General features: G+C 30.7%; 1 protein-coding gene and 1 long non-coding RNA gene across 3 annotated transcripts; one reads left to right on the top strand and one right to left on the bottom strand.

Moving 5' to 3' along the window:
• Positions 1 to 7142: 7142 nt before the first annotated feature.
• On the bottom strand, positions 7143 to 11510 carry LOC103501685 (protein IQ-DOMAIN 3-like). 2 transcript variants are annotated; one of them, XM_008465353.3, is made up of 6 exons: positions 11085 to 11510; positions 10725 to 10814; positions 10307 to 10618; positions 9141 to 9368; positions 8229 to 8348; positions 7143 to 8141 (listed from the first exon to the last, which is right to left on the bottom strand). In XM_008465353.3, the coding sequence occupies exons 2-6, from the start codon at positions 10797 to 10799 to the stop codon at positions 7428 to 7430; spliced, it is 1449 nt and encodes a 482-aa protein (XP_008463575.1). In that variant the 5' UTR covers positions 10800 to 10814; positions 11085 to 11510; the 3' UTR covers positions 7143 to 7427. The 2 variants fall into 2 exon arrangements, with proteins under 2 accessions (XP_008463575.1, XP_050945555.1); XM_051089598.1 differs by having other exon boundaries at positions 10725 to 10819; positions 11085 to 11424.
• Positions 8088 to 12336, top strand: LOC127150890 (uncharacterized). Its single transcript, XR_007823439.1, has 2 exons — positions 8088 to 8237; positions 11929 to 12336. It is a non-coding gene; the product is annotated as an uncharacterized LOC127150890 (long non-coding RNA).
• Positions 12337 to 22762: the final 10426 nt, after the last annotated feature.

Genomic DNA, 22762 nt, shown 5'->3' on the forward strand with positions numbered 1-22762 from the left:
ATTGCCAGATGAAGAAGGCATAGACTTAGTTCCTGAGGTCGAACCCCTATGGAACTTTCTTGTGGAAGTAGCAACATTTGCCTCTCCCTTCTGTCCCTTGATTTTCATCAGAGACTCAAAAGTCTGTAGCTCGTTGAGAAGGGTGGTAAGGGTATAAGCAATCTTATTCATAACAGCATTGCTTCTAAATTGCAGGAAACTCTCTGGCAGAGATTCCAAAATAAAGCTAACCTGACTGGCTTCATCGATGACAGCCCCATTCATTTCTGCCACGTTGAAATGAACCATCATATTGAGAACATGTTCTCGCACTGAGGCTCCCTCATTCATACGGGCATTATAAATGTATTTCAGAGCATCATGCTTAATCTGATAAGAGGCCTGACCAAACATCTCCTGCAAGGAGTCCATAATCTCACGAGCAGTGAGCATTGATTCATGTTTCTTGGCCAATACTTCAGATAAGCTTGCCAAGATGTATGCTCGGGCTTTTTCATTTGCCTTGGCCCAACGCTCATATGGTTCTCGAACAGTTCGAGTTGCATTAGCAGCTGGGACTTAAGGACACTCCTCAACTAGGACAAATCTAAGGTCATCGATGATTAGCACAGTGTTGATAGTATTTTTCCAAGATGCATAATTATTGCCATTAAGTTTATCAGCAGCCAGCATATTCAAAGTAGCACTCGTCATTATCAAATTACTGAAAACATACAATTTATTTATATTAGTTATACTAGCATTTTCCATATAAAACCAATCAATTTAGCAAAATTTTAATGTATCCTAAGTGATATCTATTTTGCAATGATGCTTCAGTGAGGTAGGATAAAAATCTCCGTAGGGTGATTAATTATCCCTTCACTAAATTGAGACAATCTCAACTAAATATTACACTAGAATAACTCTTATTCCTATAATAGTTAGTCATCATTGTTTGGTCAAGAAATGATTAACTTACTTAAAAATTTCTTGTAAGTGTAACCTTTCATTTTAGATTCTAGAGTTCCGCCCCAATAAGTAATCCGTAGGGAAAAAACCGATTGGAGCAAAAACTAAAGAAATCTTATCCATTTCTGGAGTTTGAGTAAAATCTAATGCAAACACCTTCCGTAGGGGAACACAAGCAAAGGTGCCTCAAGGCCAAGCATGAGAATTTACTTAAAACTAATGAAAGAGACCGCGGGATGTGTTGACACACATCCCTCTCCCACTTACTATAAACACTATCTCCATTCACCTTGTTATTGACTTACACAAACACCATCCTTAGGGGGACACAAGCAAAGGTGCCTCGAGGCCGAGCATAAGTCTCACGGTGTGAATGTTTAAGGAGAAACATGAAAAGAAAAATGAAGTATCATATACCTCATTTCCTCCCACTTAGTGTTTTACTTAAAAAAAACAACTTAGAAAATACGGCTAATTATTTATCTAAGTCCATTGTTAAATTGGCCCAATATAACTCTTATATTGGATAGTTTAACAATATATGATTATTGTTCATCAAACACTTTGATAAATATAATCATGTATTGTATGCTTATAAAATGTTTGACTAATTCACCTTCCAAGTCAGTTCCCAGGTAGGGGTGTTCCGTTACCGTCAGCTTAAGTACCCCAGCCTAGACAGAACCTTCCTTAGACAAAGGTCCCTTATAGACAAATATTTTATAAATTTAATCTTTTATTGATATCATTTTAATCCTAATAAAACGAGAAAAGATTAACCCTATTTCTAATCTCATTAGAAATATTATTCATTAAGGTCTAGGTGAATTAATTTTAAACTATTTAAAACTAATTGTGACCTTATGTTAGCATGCAACTCTTTATTATAGATTTTAATTCTAAATTCATAAACTTATAACACTTATAAGGAAAGAAAATAATTAAAATCTATAAACATGCAATTCTAATGTCATTTAATATATATATTCTCTAAGTAATGACATGCTCAATGCATTTTCATTTTCATCACACAATACAACAATTATATTAATGCAATGAAAATAAAAACATCCATCAATCAAACTATATAATACAACATGTTAAATTATAGGATGATGCATGGATATATTAATTATACATGCTATCATATAATATAACAATTATATTAAATATGATGCATGAGCATGCTTAGAAAATCATGCAACTAAAATACAACACTTATATTTAAGTATGATGCATGATAATTATAATCCTAAGGTGGGATTTTAAACTATATGACATACATTATGTATATAATTAGTTTAATAAAACATCACATGCAATAAAAGATTAAAAGCAAAATAGACCGAATTTGGCACTCCTAAAAAAATAATCAAATTAATATAATCAAATTATATTAATTTAATTAATTAAAACCAAAAAAAATGAAAAACTGCACAATCTGGAACTCGAAGCCACGACCTCTTGCAACAGAAATGGACAACCAGCCACTGCACCAGGAAGCAATCCTCGATGTTTGAAAGACGCGCGTAAAGGATATATTTGTTTTGTTGTTTTTTTTCTTTTTTAATAACAAAATCTGCTGCAACTCTGTACAGATTTGAATCTGTACGAACTGGAAAAAAAAACTCCGTAATGCCTCCGAAAATCGTTCATCAACCCAGCAACACTTGCCTCGAACGACATGGACTTACAGACTCGATTACAGAATTAAAATGGCCAAAACAACAGCCCCTTACATCAATCAAATTAATGAAAAATAAAAAAAAACTGTAATCTAAGGTGCCAAAATCGAAAACATCTAGTTTGCAAACCCACATACAACAATGCAGAGAAAAAATACCCACCTTTTCTTTGAATTTTGTTTCAAAAAAAATTTGAAAAAACAATTGCACGATTTGGCTCTGATACCAATTGAAGGAATGGAATTCCTAAAGCGAAAGCTTATGAACGCCCGTGCGAGTGAAATTCAATTTATGAAACCAATAAATTCAAAGAAAAATAATAAACATGCTTTTCATGGAAAAAGTGAAAATAAACTGACCTTTGTAGAACCAATTCAATTCTTCTTCCAAGCTTGGCACCACAAAATCTTCCTCGTTATTCTCCAAGTAAAGAATCACAGAGAGTTGTGGGCTTCTGTAATTTTGGTGAGGGAAGAAGCTTTTTGAGAGAATTTTCTTTTGTTGGGATACAGAGAGATCGTAAGATTGTTTTCGCTGTTAAAAAAAAAACTTTCTTTTTATTTTCTTTTAAAACAAATCTCAACAATGGAGGGGGAAGTTATCAAATAACTTCCCCATCCTTCCCACGTAGAATAACTCCCAAGGGAGTTATTCTATTCTATTTAAATATATTAATATATATATATATATATATATATATATATATATATTAATTAAATTAAATAAAATCAATATAAATTTAATTAATATATATTATATCTCATATAACATAAAATTAATATAAATTTAATTACAAATATATTATATCTCATATAATATAAACTTTATATTATATCATATATAATATAACCAATGATTTAGATCTCTCATATAATCTATAGTTCTAATATGAATCGAATTCAATTTTAACCTATAGTTTATTTATGAATTTCATTCATATTATTATTATTATTTGAATCATATTCAAATATTAACTTCTCTCATAAAAAACTTTACATTATAATGTATCAAATAAATTATATTAATTGTATCATATACAATTTATTCCCTTTAATCAATTTGAACAATTCAAATTAAACCAAAATAAATTTGATTCTCATTTATCCTTATTGAGCTAACAAGGGGACCTTATGGACCTACAGATTGAAGCTCTAATGAAATGAGATTAATTAATTAAACTCTTTAATTAAATTTAATCTCTATTCATTAACTATTAGTCATTCCACTAAAGACTAATAGTTGCACTCTTCTAACTGTAGATATATTTTTGTGTCCATTAGATATAACCAATCAACAGTGCAATGACCCTTCACAAATTGCTCGTAAGTACAGCTAGGCCAAAAATAACCGTTTTGCCCCTGTAGTTACATCTAACTCCTTAAGTACCATTGATTCCTCTAATGAACAATAATTATAGTCCTACTATAACTGAACTCCTCTCAGGCCAAGAGAGGGTGTGGCGCCACATTGTTCAAGCCTTGAAATCAACCCTTAAGAGAGCAAATTCTCTACTTACTCCATCTATAGAGAAGGAGTGAATTCCTTCTTGTGTAGCTGCGTTCCCAGCTCCCCATTCAGACGAATCCCCAAAATGGTAGGCATATTGAGTCGGCTACATAGGCCACTCTCACCCATACAAATCAAAGGATCGCCTACATAGGCAGGAGTTCACAACTCACTCAAGATTCAGGTCAAGTCACCTATAGTCATCCTGGTGAAATGTAGTCTCAACTAGTAACGGTGTTAATAAGAGAGACTATTCATTTCATGGTCCGGTCTTATACAAACTCTTTGTATAGAATACCCCCGCTCTAATGTCTCGACATAAATGATTAGGATCAAATCATTTGTAGCACTTTAGAACAATTGTAACAACTACAAAGCAGACCGTATTCGTAGTGTCACCAGGATAAGGTATCCAGCCTTATCCATTTACTACAGACCATTTAGGTTATCACTTAAACATGATCCACTTGTATGTCTCTACATACATGTTTAGGTTACAGAAGATAACCTTGGATGTTAGTTTATTGGTTTTGTGAGTTAATGCAACTAAATATCAAATAAAATAAAACACTTTATTTTATTAGATAAATAAAAAGTTTGTATTATATATACAATTACAAACTACAAGACCACGAGATTTAGGGCATCAACCCCAACAATTTTCTATACGATTGCGTATCATGATCGTTTAGAAGAACAATTACATGCACACATGTGGTCAGTGTCGATACCTACATGATCGTGTATCATTTCTCACACGATCATGTATCATTTCCTACATGATCGCGTATCATGATCGTTTAGAAGAATAATTACACGCACACGTGTGGTCAATTAATTGCGTGTTGACTTGAGCATTTTTTATATTTCCCATTGTGGGCTTTTTTCGTTTTCAGAATTGTTCTATACTTTGTAAATATTTAGTCAGTTTGTTATATTTTTTTAAAAAAAAACCCTTAATTAGTTTTAAATAATTGTGAAGTGAAATTTTAAAATTAATTATGATTGCAACGAAAAATAATGAAATTTAATTAATTATAAACTTTTTATAATTGTAATTAAATTAATTAATAGACATTAAAAAAATGTAATGAAATAGTTAGTTAGTTTAAATCTTGAAACATATGGATCCAATTAAAAAAAATTCAAACCAAATGGGTAAAATTGTAATATTTTAATACCTATGAACTAAATTAAAATCAAACTCAAAACTTAAGTTTAGAAGTGTAACATTATTTTGAAACCTGTAAACTAAAATAAAAATTAAAAAAAAAAAAAACTAGACTCGAGATCTATGGACTAATAAACATGGATCTTTTAAACTTATTTTGAAAAATTTAGGAACTAAATAGGTATATTTTGAAAACTTGATCAAACGCACACAGTTTTAAACATTCAAAAATTCTAAAATACATATTTAAATAATTCAAAGACCAAAAGAAAATACTCGTGAACTTAAGTTTAAAAAATATCCTTAAACATTCAAAAATATCATTGTTGTTAATTTTTGATGAAAAATGTTAAAAGATTTGCTTAAAAAACACCACTAAACTTTTTATACAACATATCAACACAATAAATAGTCAAATAAAAATAAAAAGAAATTGCTATAACACACACTTGACTAGTAATGTATGACTTTGTTAGTGTTGAGTTTTGTGTTCTAGACTGGCAGTTTGTATTTTTGTAAACAATTTACTTATCCAATAATAAATATTATTTTATTTCATCTTTTAGAATTGGGGTAACACAAATCAAATAAATAAAAATTCAAGATTATTAAATCAAATTTGAACACTATGTGGTTGATATGTAAGTGAATCACGTTCAAGTAAAAACCTAGAAGTCAAGTCAATATATGGATAAGGTCAAGTACCTAATCTTGATAAATCTAGTATGGATACGACCCACTTTGTAAAAATATTACGAACCACTTTTTATTCATACAAGTTAGGGTATGAATAAAAAGAGTTTGTATAATACTGAACCACAAAATAATTAATCCCTCTTTGTAACACCAATGAATGAAAATATTAATGTTTCACGGGATGACCATGTGTAACTCGATCTCAATCTTCATTGAGTTGTGGAATTTTGTTTGTTAGAGCTCGTTCTTTTTTATTTGCATGGATAGGAGTGACTCGTGTTGTCGACTCAATAAGACTACTATTTTGGGGATTTGATCAAGAGGGGAGCTGGAACATAATTAGGCAAAAGATGAAGCTTAGTACTCCTTGACTTGAGGAAAGTAGATGTGTAGCTTTACACTCTAACTTTAGGACTTGAACAATGAGGCTTCACTCTTTCACTCGACCGAGATAGACTTGGTTTATGGTTGGACCATAAACCAATTGTTTACAATTAGAGGATAGGTGGCAAGGGCGGATTTATTAAAGGGCCAACGAGGACACGTGCCCTCTCACATTATCGATTTTTGTATTTTAATATTAAATTTGAAGTATCAGATTAAAATATATATTAAATAATGTTTTATTTATACTATAGCGGTTGTGCTATCACTTTATGACTACCAAGTTATGGGTTTGAATCTTGCATTTTGCAATTCCTTTTACAATCTTGAACCCATAATTTGATAGTTACGAAGTAAAGGCACCACCACTATGCTACCTAATAATGTGAGGGGCACCTTACTAGCCCCTTAATAAATCATGAATGATTACGACTATATAATAGTTATATCCATAGATGCAACATGATCTACAATACATAAAAATTCAAGGGTAAGGTGTATTAAGCCCGTTGGTTGGCTCACAAAAAGTAAAACAAGGACTAAGAATTTGAAAGGTTGAGATTGAGTGAGAAGAATATATGTTAGTTGTAAATGATAACATCAATAATCAGGTAGCATTGTTGAATTTGAAACCTAAATACGCTAATTTAAACTTGAAAGACTAAATAAGTATAGAGTTAGTAAGTTTGTGAACAAAGAAAAAGAGAAAGAGAAAGATGAAGGTTACCTCAAAAATTAGGAAAAAGAAATAAAATGAAATAAGGTGACAAATTATATACCTCAAAAAAGAAAAGAAAAGAAAGAAAAAGAAAAATGACAGCCAAACAAAGCTCAATTCAATTCCATTTACATAAAAAAAGAAAGAAAAAGTAAAGGAAACAGTAAATCTACCTTCTTTTATTCACCATTTGCCTGGGTGGCTTCAAACAAACAAACAAACAAAAAAACAACGCTGCCTAAAAAATTATATCTAAAACTGAAAAAATATAAATCACGATTAAAATTTAAAATCACTACCAAATTCATTTCTTCATCTATCTGCTCTCCCCGGTAAATTCTCTCTCTCCCACATTCTTTATCGGACTAGCGTCTATTTTCGGCGGACCTGACTGCCTCCTTGAGTTCGCCGGCGAGCCTGGGAATGACAGCCTTTTCTTTGCTCCAACACTCGCCGGAGTTCCCGCCGTCTTCTCCGTTCCCATCGGACTCGACAACCGGGACCTGGCCCTCGCTGCTTCTGTCGATGCCATGTAGCTTGGAACCGACGGCGAACTCGTGAAGCTTTCATCATCTCTCACTGATGATCCAGCAATGCTGTGTCGCCTGTACCTTTCCGATTTGACGCTCAATGCGCTTCTGGAATCGGCGTCTCCGCCCCACCCAATTCCTCTTGGACTATCCGGCTTCAATTTTCTCCCTGCAGATAGTGACGAATACGCTTTCGTAGGAGTCGCTGGCGATTGGTGACTCGGAGCTCGGCTTGTTTTTTGGCTCGTTGGAGTCCTTGGAAACGGCTTGATGATGTCGAGATTGAGATCGCGACGGGCGTAAGCTTTGGCAATGTCTCCGATCGAGGTTGTGTGGCTGATCACGCTCTTGACGGAGCCACGATCGTGATAATCGATTGTGCTCTTAGTTTCCCATAGACGAGCGGCCATCCATCGTTCTAACCAACTCCATCCCCAGCGGGGATTGTTCGGGTCCATGAATGTAGAGTTTGCAGATTTTGAATAATTCTTCCATGAATTCTGTTGGGAAAACGCCCATGAGAATGAAAAACAATGATCTGAGCAGGGAGATAATAATTCAGCAAGAAAGTAAGAAATGAATTGAACCTGATGAGTGTAAGCATACGCCAGTGCCCTTTCTCTTCTTGTTGCTGCTTCTTGCCTGTTAGCCAATCTGGCTTCAATTTGCTCCTTTGATTTGGTACTGTCATTCCATTCATTGCTTGCCTAATTCAAACATCAAACTTCAATTCTCATTCATAGTACCAACACAAGGATTAATTAAGAACTGATCGTAGCCACATTCTTGTAACTTGTAATATTTAATTAAGAAACTTCCTTATAAAAGAAACATCTGAAAACTACTTGTAAGAGAGAGTGCGTTATACTCAAACCTCAATTTAAGTATCTTGGAGTCAAAGGCTGTTGTATCATAGGCGATATGATTAATTGGAAAGTTCAAAAGTCAGCTTGAGGATTAATGGATTGAAATATCTCATAATAAAGGAGCACCAGATAAAGAAACACATAAACTACTTGCTTCCCACTTGGAGTATTAAATATATCTAAAAGCTTCCTGACATTGAATATTGCAGGGTATTGTAGGGTCAGGTCAAAGTTATACAAGAACTAAATACTTTGATGATGGAAAAAAGAGGGAAGAAAAAAACTGATCCATCCCTCTCCATCTCTCCACGGTACAAAAATAAAATTACCAAATATCTTTTAAAGAATTGTACTTTGTGTGGCTGAGAGATGGGGCGGATTTGAGGAATGCACCTAATCATCCTCCAAAAGAAAAAAAAGGATTTAGGACTAGTTGGGATGCATCACTCTTTTTACCTAACGACAATCGAAAAAGAAACTTAAAAGTTTTGATGGTCATGTGGCATCATGTCGTTGGGCCGCATATCTATGTTACTAGGAAAAACGTAGATGAAACCAGCTAGCCATTAAGTATTACTGTCAAAGTACAATCTGACATGAGAGATTTACAAAAGAGAATAGTAAGAAACTTACAGAAGTAGTTAATCTCTCAAGCTCTCTTTCATGTTTTTGTTGGAGCTGTCTCTGAAGAGCCTGATTCTCCTCTGACATTCTAATTCTTCTTGCACGAATCTGTGACTGGACTCGGGCAAGAGTCTGCATACATCTTAATGTGGTTGTTGCTTGTCTTTTGACAGATTGGCCTTGTATCAATGACTTTAGCCTCACCAACCCTCTTAATGCCCGCAGGGCCCTCCTTGCCTGAGCCAACAAAATTCCCATTATAGAAACCAATTTCAATTCCAATATTTAATGTCCCAAATCCTTGAACTAGCCATTACAGAGAACCTATTAAATACGGTTTTTGAACACTCTGTAGACCATTAAATGACACATTCAAAGCCTGCCTTGAAGTTAGGTGTATATGATATGCACGAATTTGATGCGAAAACTCATGCTCTTTCTCAAGAAAAAGTACTTTAAGTCATGGCAAGTAGGAGTTTGACTTGTATATTTTGTTGTTTTAAGAATGTTGAATAGTTCTGGGTATATTAATTGTTTTAGTTCCTACAGCTTAAACTTTGGTTTCTTTGTGATTTTAAGACTTCCATTGTAGCTCCCATAACTTGCTTTGATCTCTTTTATATGTTAGCCTTTTGTTTTATTTTATTTTATTTTATTTTTAATGTGGCTTCTGACAACGAAAGATGATGAGCTAGTTAGCTAGCTAAGTAACTGTTGGGAAAAAAATAACAAGGAAAAAAGGTGGGTCTTGTTGCACATTCTAAAAACTCCTAATACCACACCTTACCCAAACATCCACATGATTTCATTTAGATTTTGCACAACCAAACTCTTGTATACTTAATCTAATGCTGCAAGTCAATCTAACATCTGTTCACTGCCTCTCTAAAGAAATGTTGTGGGAGTTGTGAACAGATCTCAAGAATAATCATAAACCTTCGAACAACCTTCACTTGAACCGAAACTTTTCTATAGATTTGGATTGCTCTGTCCTCGAATTCTAAGGAATAATCATAAAACTTCAGACTAATTTGAAATGAAACTGAAACTCTAGGGGCTTATATGGTAATTTAAACAAAATCTACAATTCTATCCAAAACAAATAACTGTTATAAAAAGTAGTGAATAGTTTGAAACAGCTATAGGCTTAAAAAAAAATGAAAGTGATCACTCACCAAATAGCCACGGAATGCAGTCTGGATCTTGATGGCTGCTATTTCTTCCTTTGATTTCCCAGAGTATCGAGGGATAGTAGTAAGCCGAACGACCTCCGCTGCAGCCTGAGCAGCTGCAACGGCTGCCTCGGCAGCGATTGCAGTGGCAATGGCAACAGAGTAAGCATGTTTGCTCTGTTCGTTCTCTGCATCTGCTAATTTCACCTCTTCAATTGGTAGAACAGACACATCGAATGAAGCTGGCTCTGCAGATGTCACTGTCTCCGATTTCTTTGGCTTCCCAAACCATCTTTTCTTTGATTTGTTGGTTTTCTAGCAATTAAAATCATTAACAAACTCTCAGTTCAGGATCTAGGAAGAAAACCATAACACAAAGAAAACAAAAATTTATAGAAATTAGAATCCAACCCATAAGAACCTGATCTTTCTTTTCCTTAGATTCAGGAGCAAATGCTTTCTTCACAGCAGAAAACCAACCCCCCTTCTTCCCCATTTCCTATTCAATCATCTGAACTTGAGAAAAAAGAACACATAAATCAGTCAGAACATAAGAACTCAAAACAATGCAAAATTTGAACTTTCAGAAAACAGATCCAAAATGAAGAAAGCCCGTAACAACCAATTAAAATCCATCTGATTGCAACATTGTACAAAAAAAACTCCCAAGGAAAAAAAAAAACAAAACAAAACAAACCCATGAAACAATTCCATATGAAATAGGAGATTTAGAGGCAAAACCCAGAAAGAAACTGAAAGAAACAACCCTCCATTACATTACCTCAGCACAAAACCTCCATTTCTTTTCTGAATCTCAGCAGCTCTCTCTCTTAGATCCTAAAGAAATTGATTGGCAAAGAAAACAGCAACCTCCATGAGAGAGAGAGAGAGAGAGGCCAGATCTTGAGCTTAGAGAGAGAGATAGAGAGTGAAAACAAAAGTAACGAAGAGACTTGAAAGAACAAATGGGCAAAGAATAAAGGACAGAGAGGGTATTGGGAAAAGAAAAGTCAGTAGTAGACCGAGTGGGCTCATGCTCTGTGTGACTCTTATTATTATTTTAACAGCATCAGCGGCAAGGCAAAACAAAACCAAACCCCACCAAGTTGCTGCCGCAGTCCGTCGCTATCGCCGCCGTCGGCTCCGCCGTCGCCCGGTGGAACTTTTAGGTGAAACAGGGAGGAGTCTGTTAAAAATCATGATGTGGACTCTTAACGTGTACACCAAGTAGTAGTTTTTAACTTTTTGGTGTGTTTTTATTGGAGGATCTGACCAATTGTGAGTAAGCCACGATGGCTTTTGTTATCGGTTTTCTGAAAACTACCAAAAAGTTATATTGCTTTTTAATGTTGAAGTTATGGACATAGACTAGACCCATAGCACATGAAAAAGGGTAAATTGGAATTTGGGATAGAGAGGTAATTATTATGTGATGTCTTTATTTAAATAATAAAAAAACAATTCTGGAAAATGATGCTTTTGTCACTTCCTAGCTATTTTGCCCCCTATCTAGCGTCTTGTTTAAGAAATAATTAACGTGCCTACTTCTCTTTATTTGTTTATTTATAATATTTGTTATTTTAACAACGCTACAAACTTACATGTTACAATGGGGATATGAGCAGGTTAGCTTGGCTTTTGACCAAAACAATGTCGAGATGATGCGTGATTCTAGTCCAATGGTCATGTGGTCGGATGATCAAGATTGTGATTCAGATTAGATGATTCAGGTTGTACACTTTGAACGCATTTGCAAAACATAACCTAACACCGTTGAGGTGTTATGTCCCAGATATTTTGATAGTTAGGTCAATCTCTAATAGATCATACTATTCTCTTTTAACACTTTGAGGATATTTGGTGGTCTGCTATGGAGTGAGTTTATAATATAATATAATCCAAGTATTTTGAGGGTATTCGGTGGTTAGTTATGGAGTGAGTTTATAATGTAATGTAATCCAAATACTTTGATGATATTTGATGGTCTGTTATGGAGGATATTTGGTGGTCTGTTATGAATTATGGGTTTGTCACATCTACTCTTAATCCAAAACTGAGCTTTGGATTAAGTGTTTTTAGACCTAATTTATATTACAAAGCTCGTTATGTTTCGACAGTATTCAATTTAATTCAATCATCTTTATCACTATTTTCACGTTTTATCATCTTATTTTAGTTTCATTTTCGATTACATACACTTTTCTAACTTTTAGTTAATAATTGTGAATATATTTTAGATTTACAAATAGTCCATAAAGTGTTGTGTCTCAGAGGTTTGAGCTATATATGATAGCCTATCAATTGGTTTGGGGGCTTTTTTTAGCCATTTGTGTAGAAGGGATTGCTTAGGGTCGACTGATGTGGCCCGTGAGACTACCCTTTACCCATTTTGATAAGGGTAGATGTGACGGACAACCTGGACTTTTGGATTGTTTTGGCTTTCTTTTTTCTTAACAATGGATGTTATTAAATAAACTTAATTGAATTACTCAATTTTATCTCAAACTATTGATTTTTTCTTTTTTTTTTTTTTTTTGGTTTTTGGTTTTTGTATGGTTTAAAATTATTTTATTCTGTAAAGTTAACTCAATTGAAAAGTATATCTCACCGTCCTATTGATTGCCCTTCTTCTTCTTCTTATTATTATTATTATGATTATGTTACTTTTTAAAATAAAAAAGAAATTATGTTAGCTTGAACCATTACATGACAAACTAGAGATATGGGGTTCGGGTACCAATAAGCAAGTAAGCATTGAACTATTCTAGAGAGAAAACAATAATAATTAAGCATCTCACCATCCGGTCAACCAAATAGATATAAAGTTTGTGTTATTCATTTCTAAGTTGACATAAATTTTTTAGAAAAAATAATTTAAAAGGTTAATGAGGTCAATGAAATAGGCCAACAAAAAAAAATCAAAATTTTGTCTAGATAATTATTTGAAGAGACCATGTAATCGAGATTAGATCATTTAAGGCAAATTGTTATAGATAGCAAAAAAAAAAATAGAACTATTTATAAAATACAACAAAAAAAAATACTTAACTTAAACGAGCTAAAGAGAATTTAATGAGTTTTGCTATATTTTATAAATAATTTTAAAATTATAATATTTTTTAGATGCCCCTAATCTAATTACTTAATATAATGTTATATTGGTTAGTTATTTAACCAATTATAGATGAATATATTTTTAATTAAACATAATTTTAGTTATTTTAACACTAGTAATAATATACATATATATTAGAATATTAATAATTAAGAATTATATTAAATAGTTAGGATACTATGGAGAAACAAAACATACTTAAAAGGTCAAAAACTCACTAAACAACAAAAGTCTGCTTATACCAGACACGTTTATACAATTACAGTAAATATTTTGTGAACTTTACTATTTTGAACAATTCTTTAATTAATTAATAAATGATACTAATTAGGTATAAAAATTTCAAAGTATGAAGAATATTAAAAAGGTAATGTCCTGTTACGGGTTGTTAAAATTTGTTAAATTTGTTAGTTAATAAATAACTCGAAAAATAATCGTAAAGGATAGAGTTAGTGAAAAATATTTAAAAAGATATATATAAATGATAACTTCAATCATCATGTAATTCGAATGGTAAGTTGATAGATAGATAGATAGATTGATGTATTTGTTTATAAAAATATTGATAAATAAATGAGGATATTTTATTAAAATAATGTTGTTCAGATAACTTATTACAAAAGTATTGCTGTTTTGAAGCAATTTACAATAATAATGCACTTTTAAAAATAAAAGTTAAAAAAAAAAAAAAAAAAAAAAAAGAAGAAGAAGAAGAAGAAGAAAACAGAAAGAACGCTCGACAAATTAAAAAAAAAAATTCAAGACTTGGCCACCAATTTAATTATTTTCTTCCCTTTTCTAATCACTTCCTTACCGGTTTAATTTTTTAAAAAAAATGTAAATTTTAATTTTAAATTTATTATATATTTTTTAAAAAACTTAATGGTTTAATTTTTTAAAAAAATGTGAATTTTAATTTTTAACAATTATATATATGTTTTAAAAAACTTAATTGTTTAATTTTGAAAAAAAAATGTAAATCTTAATTTCTAATATCACATATGTTAAAATAATATTTTAAAAAATATATGGTTTTAACCATCTCATAATCATTAGTCGTATTAATATATTTGTGAGAGTATGACAAAAAAGTAAAGATAATATCAAATTTGATCCTAGCCTATTATAAGTTAAGAAATTCATATCCTAATTTTGGTAGGATCAAAATAAATCCTACTCAAATTTCCTATAGTTGTTTCATATGAGTTGTCTAAATGATGTAACGTGAGGGTGGCATGTTTTCTTTGACCAAAATTTGATATTGTATGCACGTTACATGTATGTATGTGCAGCGTGTAGGGAGTAGTAAAGGGGTGAATATGGATATTGGGGAGAGATCTACACGATCATGTACCAAATCTAAATGATCTTGATAAACGATCATTTAGATTTGTAGTGAAAGAAGAAAAAGAAGAAGGACAAAATACTGATAATGAAAAAAGAATAAGGAGATGGAGTTGAAGATGAGATATGACAAAGAAATAGAAAAATTATGGAAGAGTCACGAATAAATCACGAACAAGAAGACGTGCGGATATGGAGAAGGTAATAATCTATAGTATATATAAAAGCTCCTATATGGAGAAATTTTTTTAGTCCATTTTACCCTTTTGATTATAAGTATTCTTAATGTTCATTTGATGACAATTTTGTCATTCAACTTCAAGGATGGATAGTGGGTGAATCTTAACTATTTCTTTCTATTTTTTTTAACTATTTCAATATTTAATTGAAAAATGTTTATGAATTAACTTCATGGTAGTGGAAGAATTTGTATATGCATGATAATAAATTCAAAGAAGTCTTTTAGAATTCTCTAACCTACACTTTTATCAATTTATTCAATATAAATACATGGTACTCCTTGCTTTCTTATAGCAACAAAAATAGTGAATCTAGAAACTTCAATTAGGAGGAAAGGAAAATGTAAGAAGACAAATTTTATTTCTTCGATGTTGGAGATTTATATAACTATTTTTTCATTTCTTTGTAAATATTATCTTTTTTTTTTTTGTTATCTTTTAGTTATATAGATGAGTAAATGAAAAATTTTCCTTCATACTATTTTCTATTTTATTTTTTCAGCCAAAATGAGAAAGTAAAATGACATAACTTATGTTTTCTAGATCAACATTCTAAAATTTCTCAGTTTTTGTTGGAGAATGTATTTTTAAATTTAAAAATTAGTATTATCATATTACTTAACTCTCTTTTTCTTCTTTTATTTTTTATAACTTCTACTTCTTTCAATAATCTTAAATAATATTAATTCAAAATTATTCTATAATTTAGAGATATAATATTAATTTTTAGAAAAAGTAAATTAAATATTATCACATTTTAATTCATAACTAAACTTAAAACAAAGAGACAAAAAAAAGTTTGCATTCGCTATTTAATAGAAATTAATGTTGAAACATCTCTATCATTCATTATAATTATCAATAAAATATTAATTCTAAATAGAAGTAAAAAATGATGAGATGTAACTCTAAATTAGGTAATTTTTTATAAAAATATGAAAATATAATTATAACTTATATTATTAATTTTAAATTTTAAAAGATACATACATCAACGTGCAACGTACGTGCAAAAAACTAGTATAAAGAAGATAACGTGCAATTTAAAACCAAGAAGAGCAAATCTATAATTTATGAAAATACTAAGTGGCTTCATGGACTTTTAATTTTTTTTTTTTGTTACACGAACCGTAAATATTTTTTGGTTTTGTTTTATATATATGATTACTTTTTTTATTGATTCAATCTAATTTTATTTTTTTATGTCCTTTTCTTATTAATTCAAATTTTATTCTAGATTTATAATAATTATTTATGTATATTGTTCGTCGTTTTTATATAGAAAATGACAACAAATATGTGTCATTTACGTTATTTACAAATGACCATATGATTAATCTCTACGGTGAAAATTAAATAGTACATTTGTATGTGATTGTGAGAAAGGTAGATTTTGCAAAAACTTAAATGCAGAACAAGCACTATATGTACGATGTACCTATTATTATTATTTCTTCATTATCAGTACCGTGTCCTTCTTTCTTCTTCTTTCATCACAAATCTAAGCGATTGTTTACCAACATCATTTAGATTTGGTACATTATCGAGTAGATCTCTCCCCAATATCCATGCTCACCCATTTACTACTCCCTACACGTTGCACACACATACATGTAACATATACATGATATCAAATTTTAGTCAAAGAAAACGTATCATCCTCACGTTACATCATTAATTTGTACAACTCATATGAAACCATTATAAGGGATTTGAGTAGGATTTATTTTGATCCTACCAAAATTAGGATATGAATTTCTTAATTTATAGTAGGCTAGGATCAAACTTGATATTATCTTTACTTTTTGGTCTTACTCTCACACCTATATTAATACGGCTAATGATTCTAAAATGGTTAAAACCATATATTTAAAAAAATATTATTTTAAAACACACACATATATAATAATTAAAAATTAAGATTTACATTTTTTTTCAAAATTAAACAATTAAGTTTTTTAAAACATATATATAATAGTTAAAAATTAAAATTTACGTTTTTTTAAAAAATTAAACAGGTAAGGAAGTGATTAGAAAAGGGAAGAAAGTAATTAAATTGGTGGGCGCACACTTCTTAAATTTTTTATTTTTTTTCTTTTTAATTTTTATTCTTAAAAGTGTATTATTGTTGTAAATTATTTCAAAATAGCAATATTTTTTAATAAGTTTTCAAAACAGCCCTTATTTTAATAAAATATCCAATAAATGATAGGTGACCCTGACAGGACACACAACAACACAACTTGAAACTCAAAGCTTGTAAGTGATCACATTGATTCAACAGCAGCACCATGCATTTTCCTTTACTTAATATATATGTTTATAAAATTAAAATTGTTTACTCTTTATTTTCATTCATTTTTGGGATTTTCTCAAAATATAATTTCAAACAAAAAAGCCATAGCCATGCAATAGAAAATACAAAAAGAAATAACCTAGTCAACAAACGATTAATTGGCTATGTGCATCTAATTATTTCTCGATCATGATAGGCGATCACGTAGGAAATGATCCAATATCAAATATAAATCTTTCATATTTGTTACACAATCGTTTAGATTTGGCTATACGATCATGTACTAATATCCCAACGATTTTTTTCGAGATTTTGATATACGATTTTGTACCAATATCGTTTGGATTTGGTACACGTAGTCCATTCTAAATCATCATGTACCAATATCACAATGATTAAAATATTTTATATTTGATACACGATCTTAAACTAAATAATACCTTAAAAAAAATAATAATGAATCGAAAATAAAAATCATAATTTAAAAAAAAAATTGCAGAAAAATAGTCTAAAGAAATGAAAAGGAAAAGAAAAAAAATTGAAAAAGTAGAAAGAAGTTGGAAAGGAAGGTGAAATCTGTCATATTTAAAAAAATACATTCTTTTCAAAATACGTAACTATTCATTTATAAAAAGGAAATTACAAATTTTCAATCTCACATTTGTTAATCATAAAAAGTACAAATGTTGTCAACCTAAAAATTACTCCACTAATTAACATCTTAATTAAATTACATCAAATCTCATTATATTTCAAACAATATAAAGTTGCTGTTACCATTGCTTTGATTCTTTTTATGTCATCCCACGTAAGTAACACCTTATTACTATATTAAAATCTACTTTCTCCTGTATTTGTATTGTATCCTAATGTTGTTTAACATAATTTAATTATCTAACATCGGTAGGGTTTAAGTTTGTAAGTAGACATCTAATATGTGTGAATTCAAACAAATAAATGTGGTATGCGAAAATTAATTTGATCATGTCAAGAAAACTACTGAACATTGCGTCATTTGTAATAAATTCTTTTTCCAAATTATAAATTCTTCCAATCATTGTGATGTATGATCGTGTTAACTATATTTTTAGATGAACATCGTATTGAAATTGTCAAATTGTTGGTCAATTGATATGTACTGTTTTAACGAGTTGATCATGTTCACAAAAACTGATTTATACAGGGTTACTAAAATTTATGAAAAAAGTCGACAACAATGAACATATATTATTAACCATTTGAAATTCTCGATACTAGTTAGGTCATTTGCAAAAATATGAGTACTTTTTGACTTATTGGATAGCATTTAATTTAGAAAAAAATGTAACACAACTTAAATTGCGTCTTTACAAAATATGTAACCCTCATGTAAAAAAAAAATTTGAATTTCAATAGTTCGGTCAAATGATGGAAGAGGTGGATCAACATTTAGTTTCGTCTTTGTAAAAAGCCACGTGAATCATCTAGGTTCTGCTTGGTATCCATTTTACTTTTTGTTTTTGTTTTTGAAAATTAAGCATATTTCATCTTTCATGTCATATTTCACAATGATTTGTATATTCTTTTTAAATATAATAGTTGAATTCTTAGCCAAATTCTAAAAAACAAAAAGCAACATCTTGAAAACTATTTGTTTTTCAAAATTTGATTGGTTTTTAAATCATCGGTAGAATATAGATAAGAACGGAAAAAAGTTCGAAATGAAAGTAGTGTCTATAGCAAACGGTGTGAATATGAGTTTATAGTTAGTTCAATATGAAAATTAAGTTACGAAGTTATCAGTAATCAAAATAGTTAGTTTTATACAGTAAACGCCGATACAACGTAAAAGTGACTATTTCATGGTTCAATCTTATGTAAACTTTTTAAATAGAATGCCTCAACTTTCATGTCTCCACACGAACGATTAAGAATCACATCGTTTGTACTAACTACAAAGTTGGTTGCATCCATAGAGTCCCCAAAATAAAAAGTCCAATCTTATTCATATATTATAGATCGTTTAGACGTTTATATCTCTATAAGTTCATATTTGCTAAAGACAGTCTCAGGACTTTAGTTTATCGGATTCAAGATTATATTTAATTTCACTAACAATTCCTTAATAACAACTTTATTGAATAGAATATGATTTTAAGTTATAAATTACAAGTTTCAGAACATAAATTCCAACAAAACATACCCATGAATTCCACAGACAAAACTAGTGAAACTGGAACAAGTGATGGAATGCACCGTCAAACAAAACAAAAAGATGGGGAATGCACTGTTGAAAATGCACTGCTGCAAAAAGATAAAGACTTGAATACACACCGAAAATATATTTTGCATCGTCGATAAAAAAATAGGAATGCACAATCAAATAAAAAAACTAGAAATGCACAGTGGGGCAAAAAAAAAAACCCTACAGTATGCACTGTCGAAAAAAGATGAAATATGAAAACGGGTGGAAATGTATGTGAAAAAAAATGAATGCATCACTTAAGATAAATATCGATTAAGGCCTCGGATTCCAGAGAAAAAAATCCTCGAAAAAGAAAAGGAGAATAATTCAATTAAGAATGTGGATATTCCATAAGAAATCCAAAATTTGCCTTCTCACAATAATATCGAAGAACATAAAACAACTAAGAATAATAATGAGATTTTGATAAACTATGTCATGATCATAGGAAAAAGATGGAATCGAGCTAATGTAGTTGTTGGCAACATTTTTACATATAATGTTTCTCTTGATATTATACCTGAAAATGAGTATCATGAACCAAAACCTGTTAAAAGAATGTTGACAAAAATAAAAAAATAGTCTTTATAGAAATAAGCAATTGAAGTAGAATTACATTCCATTTCAAAACTTCAAGTTTCTGAATCAGTGCTCTAAACATTAGAAGTTGTCAAACTTTTGGGATACAAATGAGTATTGGTGAGAAAGAAATGAAAATAATGAGATCGCACGATATAAAAAGCAAGACTAATCACATAAAGGTATTTCACAAAAACTTGATATTGATTATGAAGAGACATATTCTCTAATGGTAGATGCAATTATAAAAAAATTTTAATTGGTCTGAATGTGTATAAAATTATAGACATGTATCTTATAGATGTAGTCACAGTACATTTACATGGATTGCTTGATAATGACATTTATATGAAAATCATGAAAGGATTTAATATACTTGAAACATATACATCAAATTCTTGATAATTGTATTCAATAAAGTTACAAAAGATCACGATATGAATTAAAATGATTAGGACAAATATGGTACAATCGTCTAAGTGGATATTCGTTGAAAGAATGATATCTAAATAATACAATATGTCCATACGTTTTATTATAAAGAAATCACATACATGATATGTTATTATAACTGTATATGTTGATGACTTAAATATAACTAGAACTCTTCGATGAAAGATGTCTTAAGAAATAAATTGAGATGAAAGATGTCAAAAAAACAAAATGTTTCCTTAGCTATCAAATTGACTTTTATAAATGAGATATTTGTTCATCAGTCAATTTATACAGGAAATGTCATGCCCCGCCCCAAGATCACTTCACAAATACTTAGTAAATCTCAGAATAATAACACTTTCTTTAGATCATTCAATCCTATTTATACTAATCCTAACTCGAATTAGTATCTTTCAGCTTCTCTTAGCTTGCTAGCTTCTACTTAGAACTTTACAAGTGTCAGTTTACTTAGATTCCAGACCATGATTAATCCAAACTCAACACGTAATAAGCTGTCTAATTGAGATTGGACAATTCCTTGAAATACTAAACTCTTCTCGCTTGGCATCACCTTGCGTTACAACACCAAACGCCTAACCCTTGCTGTGTTTACAAGACCTAAATGCATACCTTTCTTATCGAGTCGCCTAGCTTCAATGCAAACTTAGAATGCCTATTTTAAAATACCTATCTTCCAAAAATCCTTTTAATCAAAACTCTTACTTCAAAATGACCTTCTATTCTAGACTTGGGCCTCACAAGAAATTTTCTGGAAAGATTTATATGGATACAACACATCAGTGGAACATTTTAATGCAAGTTTTTGTTTATTAGATGTGAAGAAAGATATATTATACACTCATGATCTTGAAGAAAATGACAACTTTATTATATAACAAATATGTTCGAATGATAACCTAATAGACTTATTTATTACCAGGGGTGTAAGAATAATTCGAGCAACCTAACACATATTAATATAATAAAGGTTGTGTTGGGTTAGTTAAAAATGTGGGTTGAGTTAGATTGAAAATTTTGATTTTTTTTTGGGTTGGGTTGGATTGCGGGTCGAAAGGTTGAAAAATTCGGGTCAACCTAACCCAACCCGAATTAATATAATAAATATATATATATATATATATATATATATATATATTTCATTATTATTTATTTATTTAATAAAAATTAAACAATCCTATGAGTTCCAATTTTTTTTGCTTGCTTAACTTGATGCAAAAGCATATTCGATTTAGGCTTAATGATTTCTATTTATAAACATTAAAATTTAGAAACGAAAAAAAATAAAAATAATACAAACCGACAACCCAACCCATATTTTACGGGTTGGGTTGGAAATTTAATTCAAGTTAGCAACCCAACTAACCCGAAAATAAGGGTTGGGTTGAGAATATCTCTAACCTAATCCAACCCAACTCGTTTACACACCTGTAATATTTACAAAGTACCTACTATAACTTTTGAAAAATTGGTGTAACATTGGAATGTAACGATCCATATATCTCATTTGATGTTTTCATGAGGGAGTAAATTGTATTTTTTTACTAAGATTTTTTGCCTTGGGTTTTTTACTAATAAAATTTTAATAAGATATCTAAAACGAAGTATTTGACGCTTCAAGGACAAAATAAGACCTCAGCCCCCCTAAATTCGTTGTGGAAGCCGAAGTAGCAGTCCTTGTTCCGGCCGAGGTTGGGGAAGTCGCTGTGGCAGAAGAAGTGGCTGTCGCAGTAGTCCCTCCCCGTTGATCGGGCAGTAGAGCGTAAGGCCTCATTCAAGGATGAATTATAAATATTATATTAATTTTTATAATAATAAATTATCATGCTTACTGTATATGTAATCCGACTCATACTTGCCAATTTGATAAATATTGAGAATTTGTGGGTCTTGTGATAGATAGAAATATTAGTAAATTTTCATAAAATTATAAGAAAATGAATGATTTTGTTTCAATTTATTTTAATATTGTATTTTTTCAATATCCATGCTCGTGTTGTATCTCGTTTTTACTAGGGGTGAAAATATCGAACAGAATCGATGAACCAAACCGGACTGACTTGGTTTGGTTCAGGTTGGACCGGTTCACAAGAACTATAGTGCCAACCAAACCAAACCGACACTATTTGGTTTGGTTAGCGGTTTACCCTATTGGATTAACAGTAAAGAAAAGTTAGAAGCCAAAGTCGTTTAGTTCTTCGTTCTTCCC

The sequence above is a fragment of the Cucumis melo genome, chromosome 9, assembly GCF_025177605.1.
Source record: "Cucumis melo cultivar AY chromosome 9, USDA_Cmelo_AY_1.0, whole genome shotgun sequence".
NCBI classification, from domain to species: domain Eukaryota; kingdom Viridiplantae; phylum Streptophyta; class Magnoliopsida; order Cucurbitales; family Cucurbitaceae; genus Cucumis; species Cucumis melo.

What these genes read in the sequence shown, in the direction of transcription:
- LOC103501685 (XM_008465353.3), bottom strand. Translation starts at nt 10,799, where the DNA reads ATGGGGAAGAAGGGGGGTTGGTTTTCTGCTGTGAAGAAAGCATTTGCT. An exon ending in TTGAGAGATTAACTACTTCT is followed by an intron (nt 8,349 to 9,140) that starts GTAAGTTTCTTA and finishes TGTTTGAATTAG; the next exon opens with GCAAGCAATGAATGGAATGA. An exon ending in CGTATGCTTACACTCATCAG is followed by an intron (nt 8,142 to 8,228) that starts GTTCAATTCATT and finishes TTTTCCCAACAG; the next exon opens with AATTCATGGAAGAATTATTC.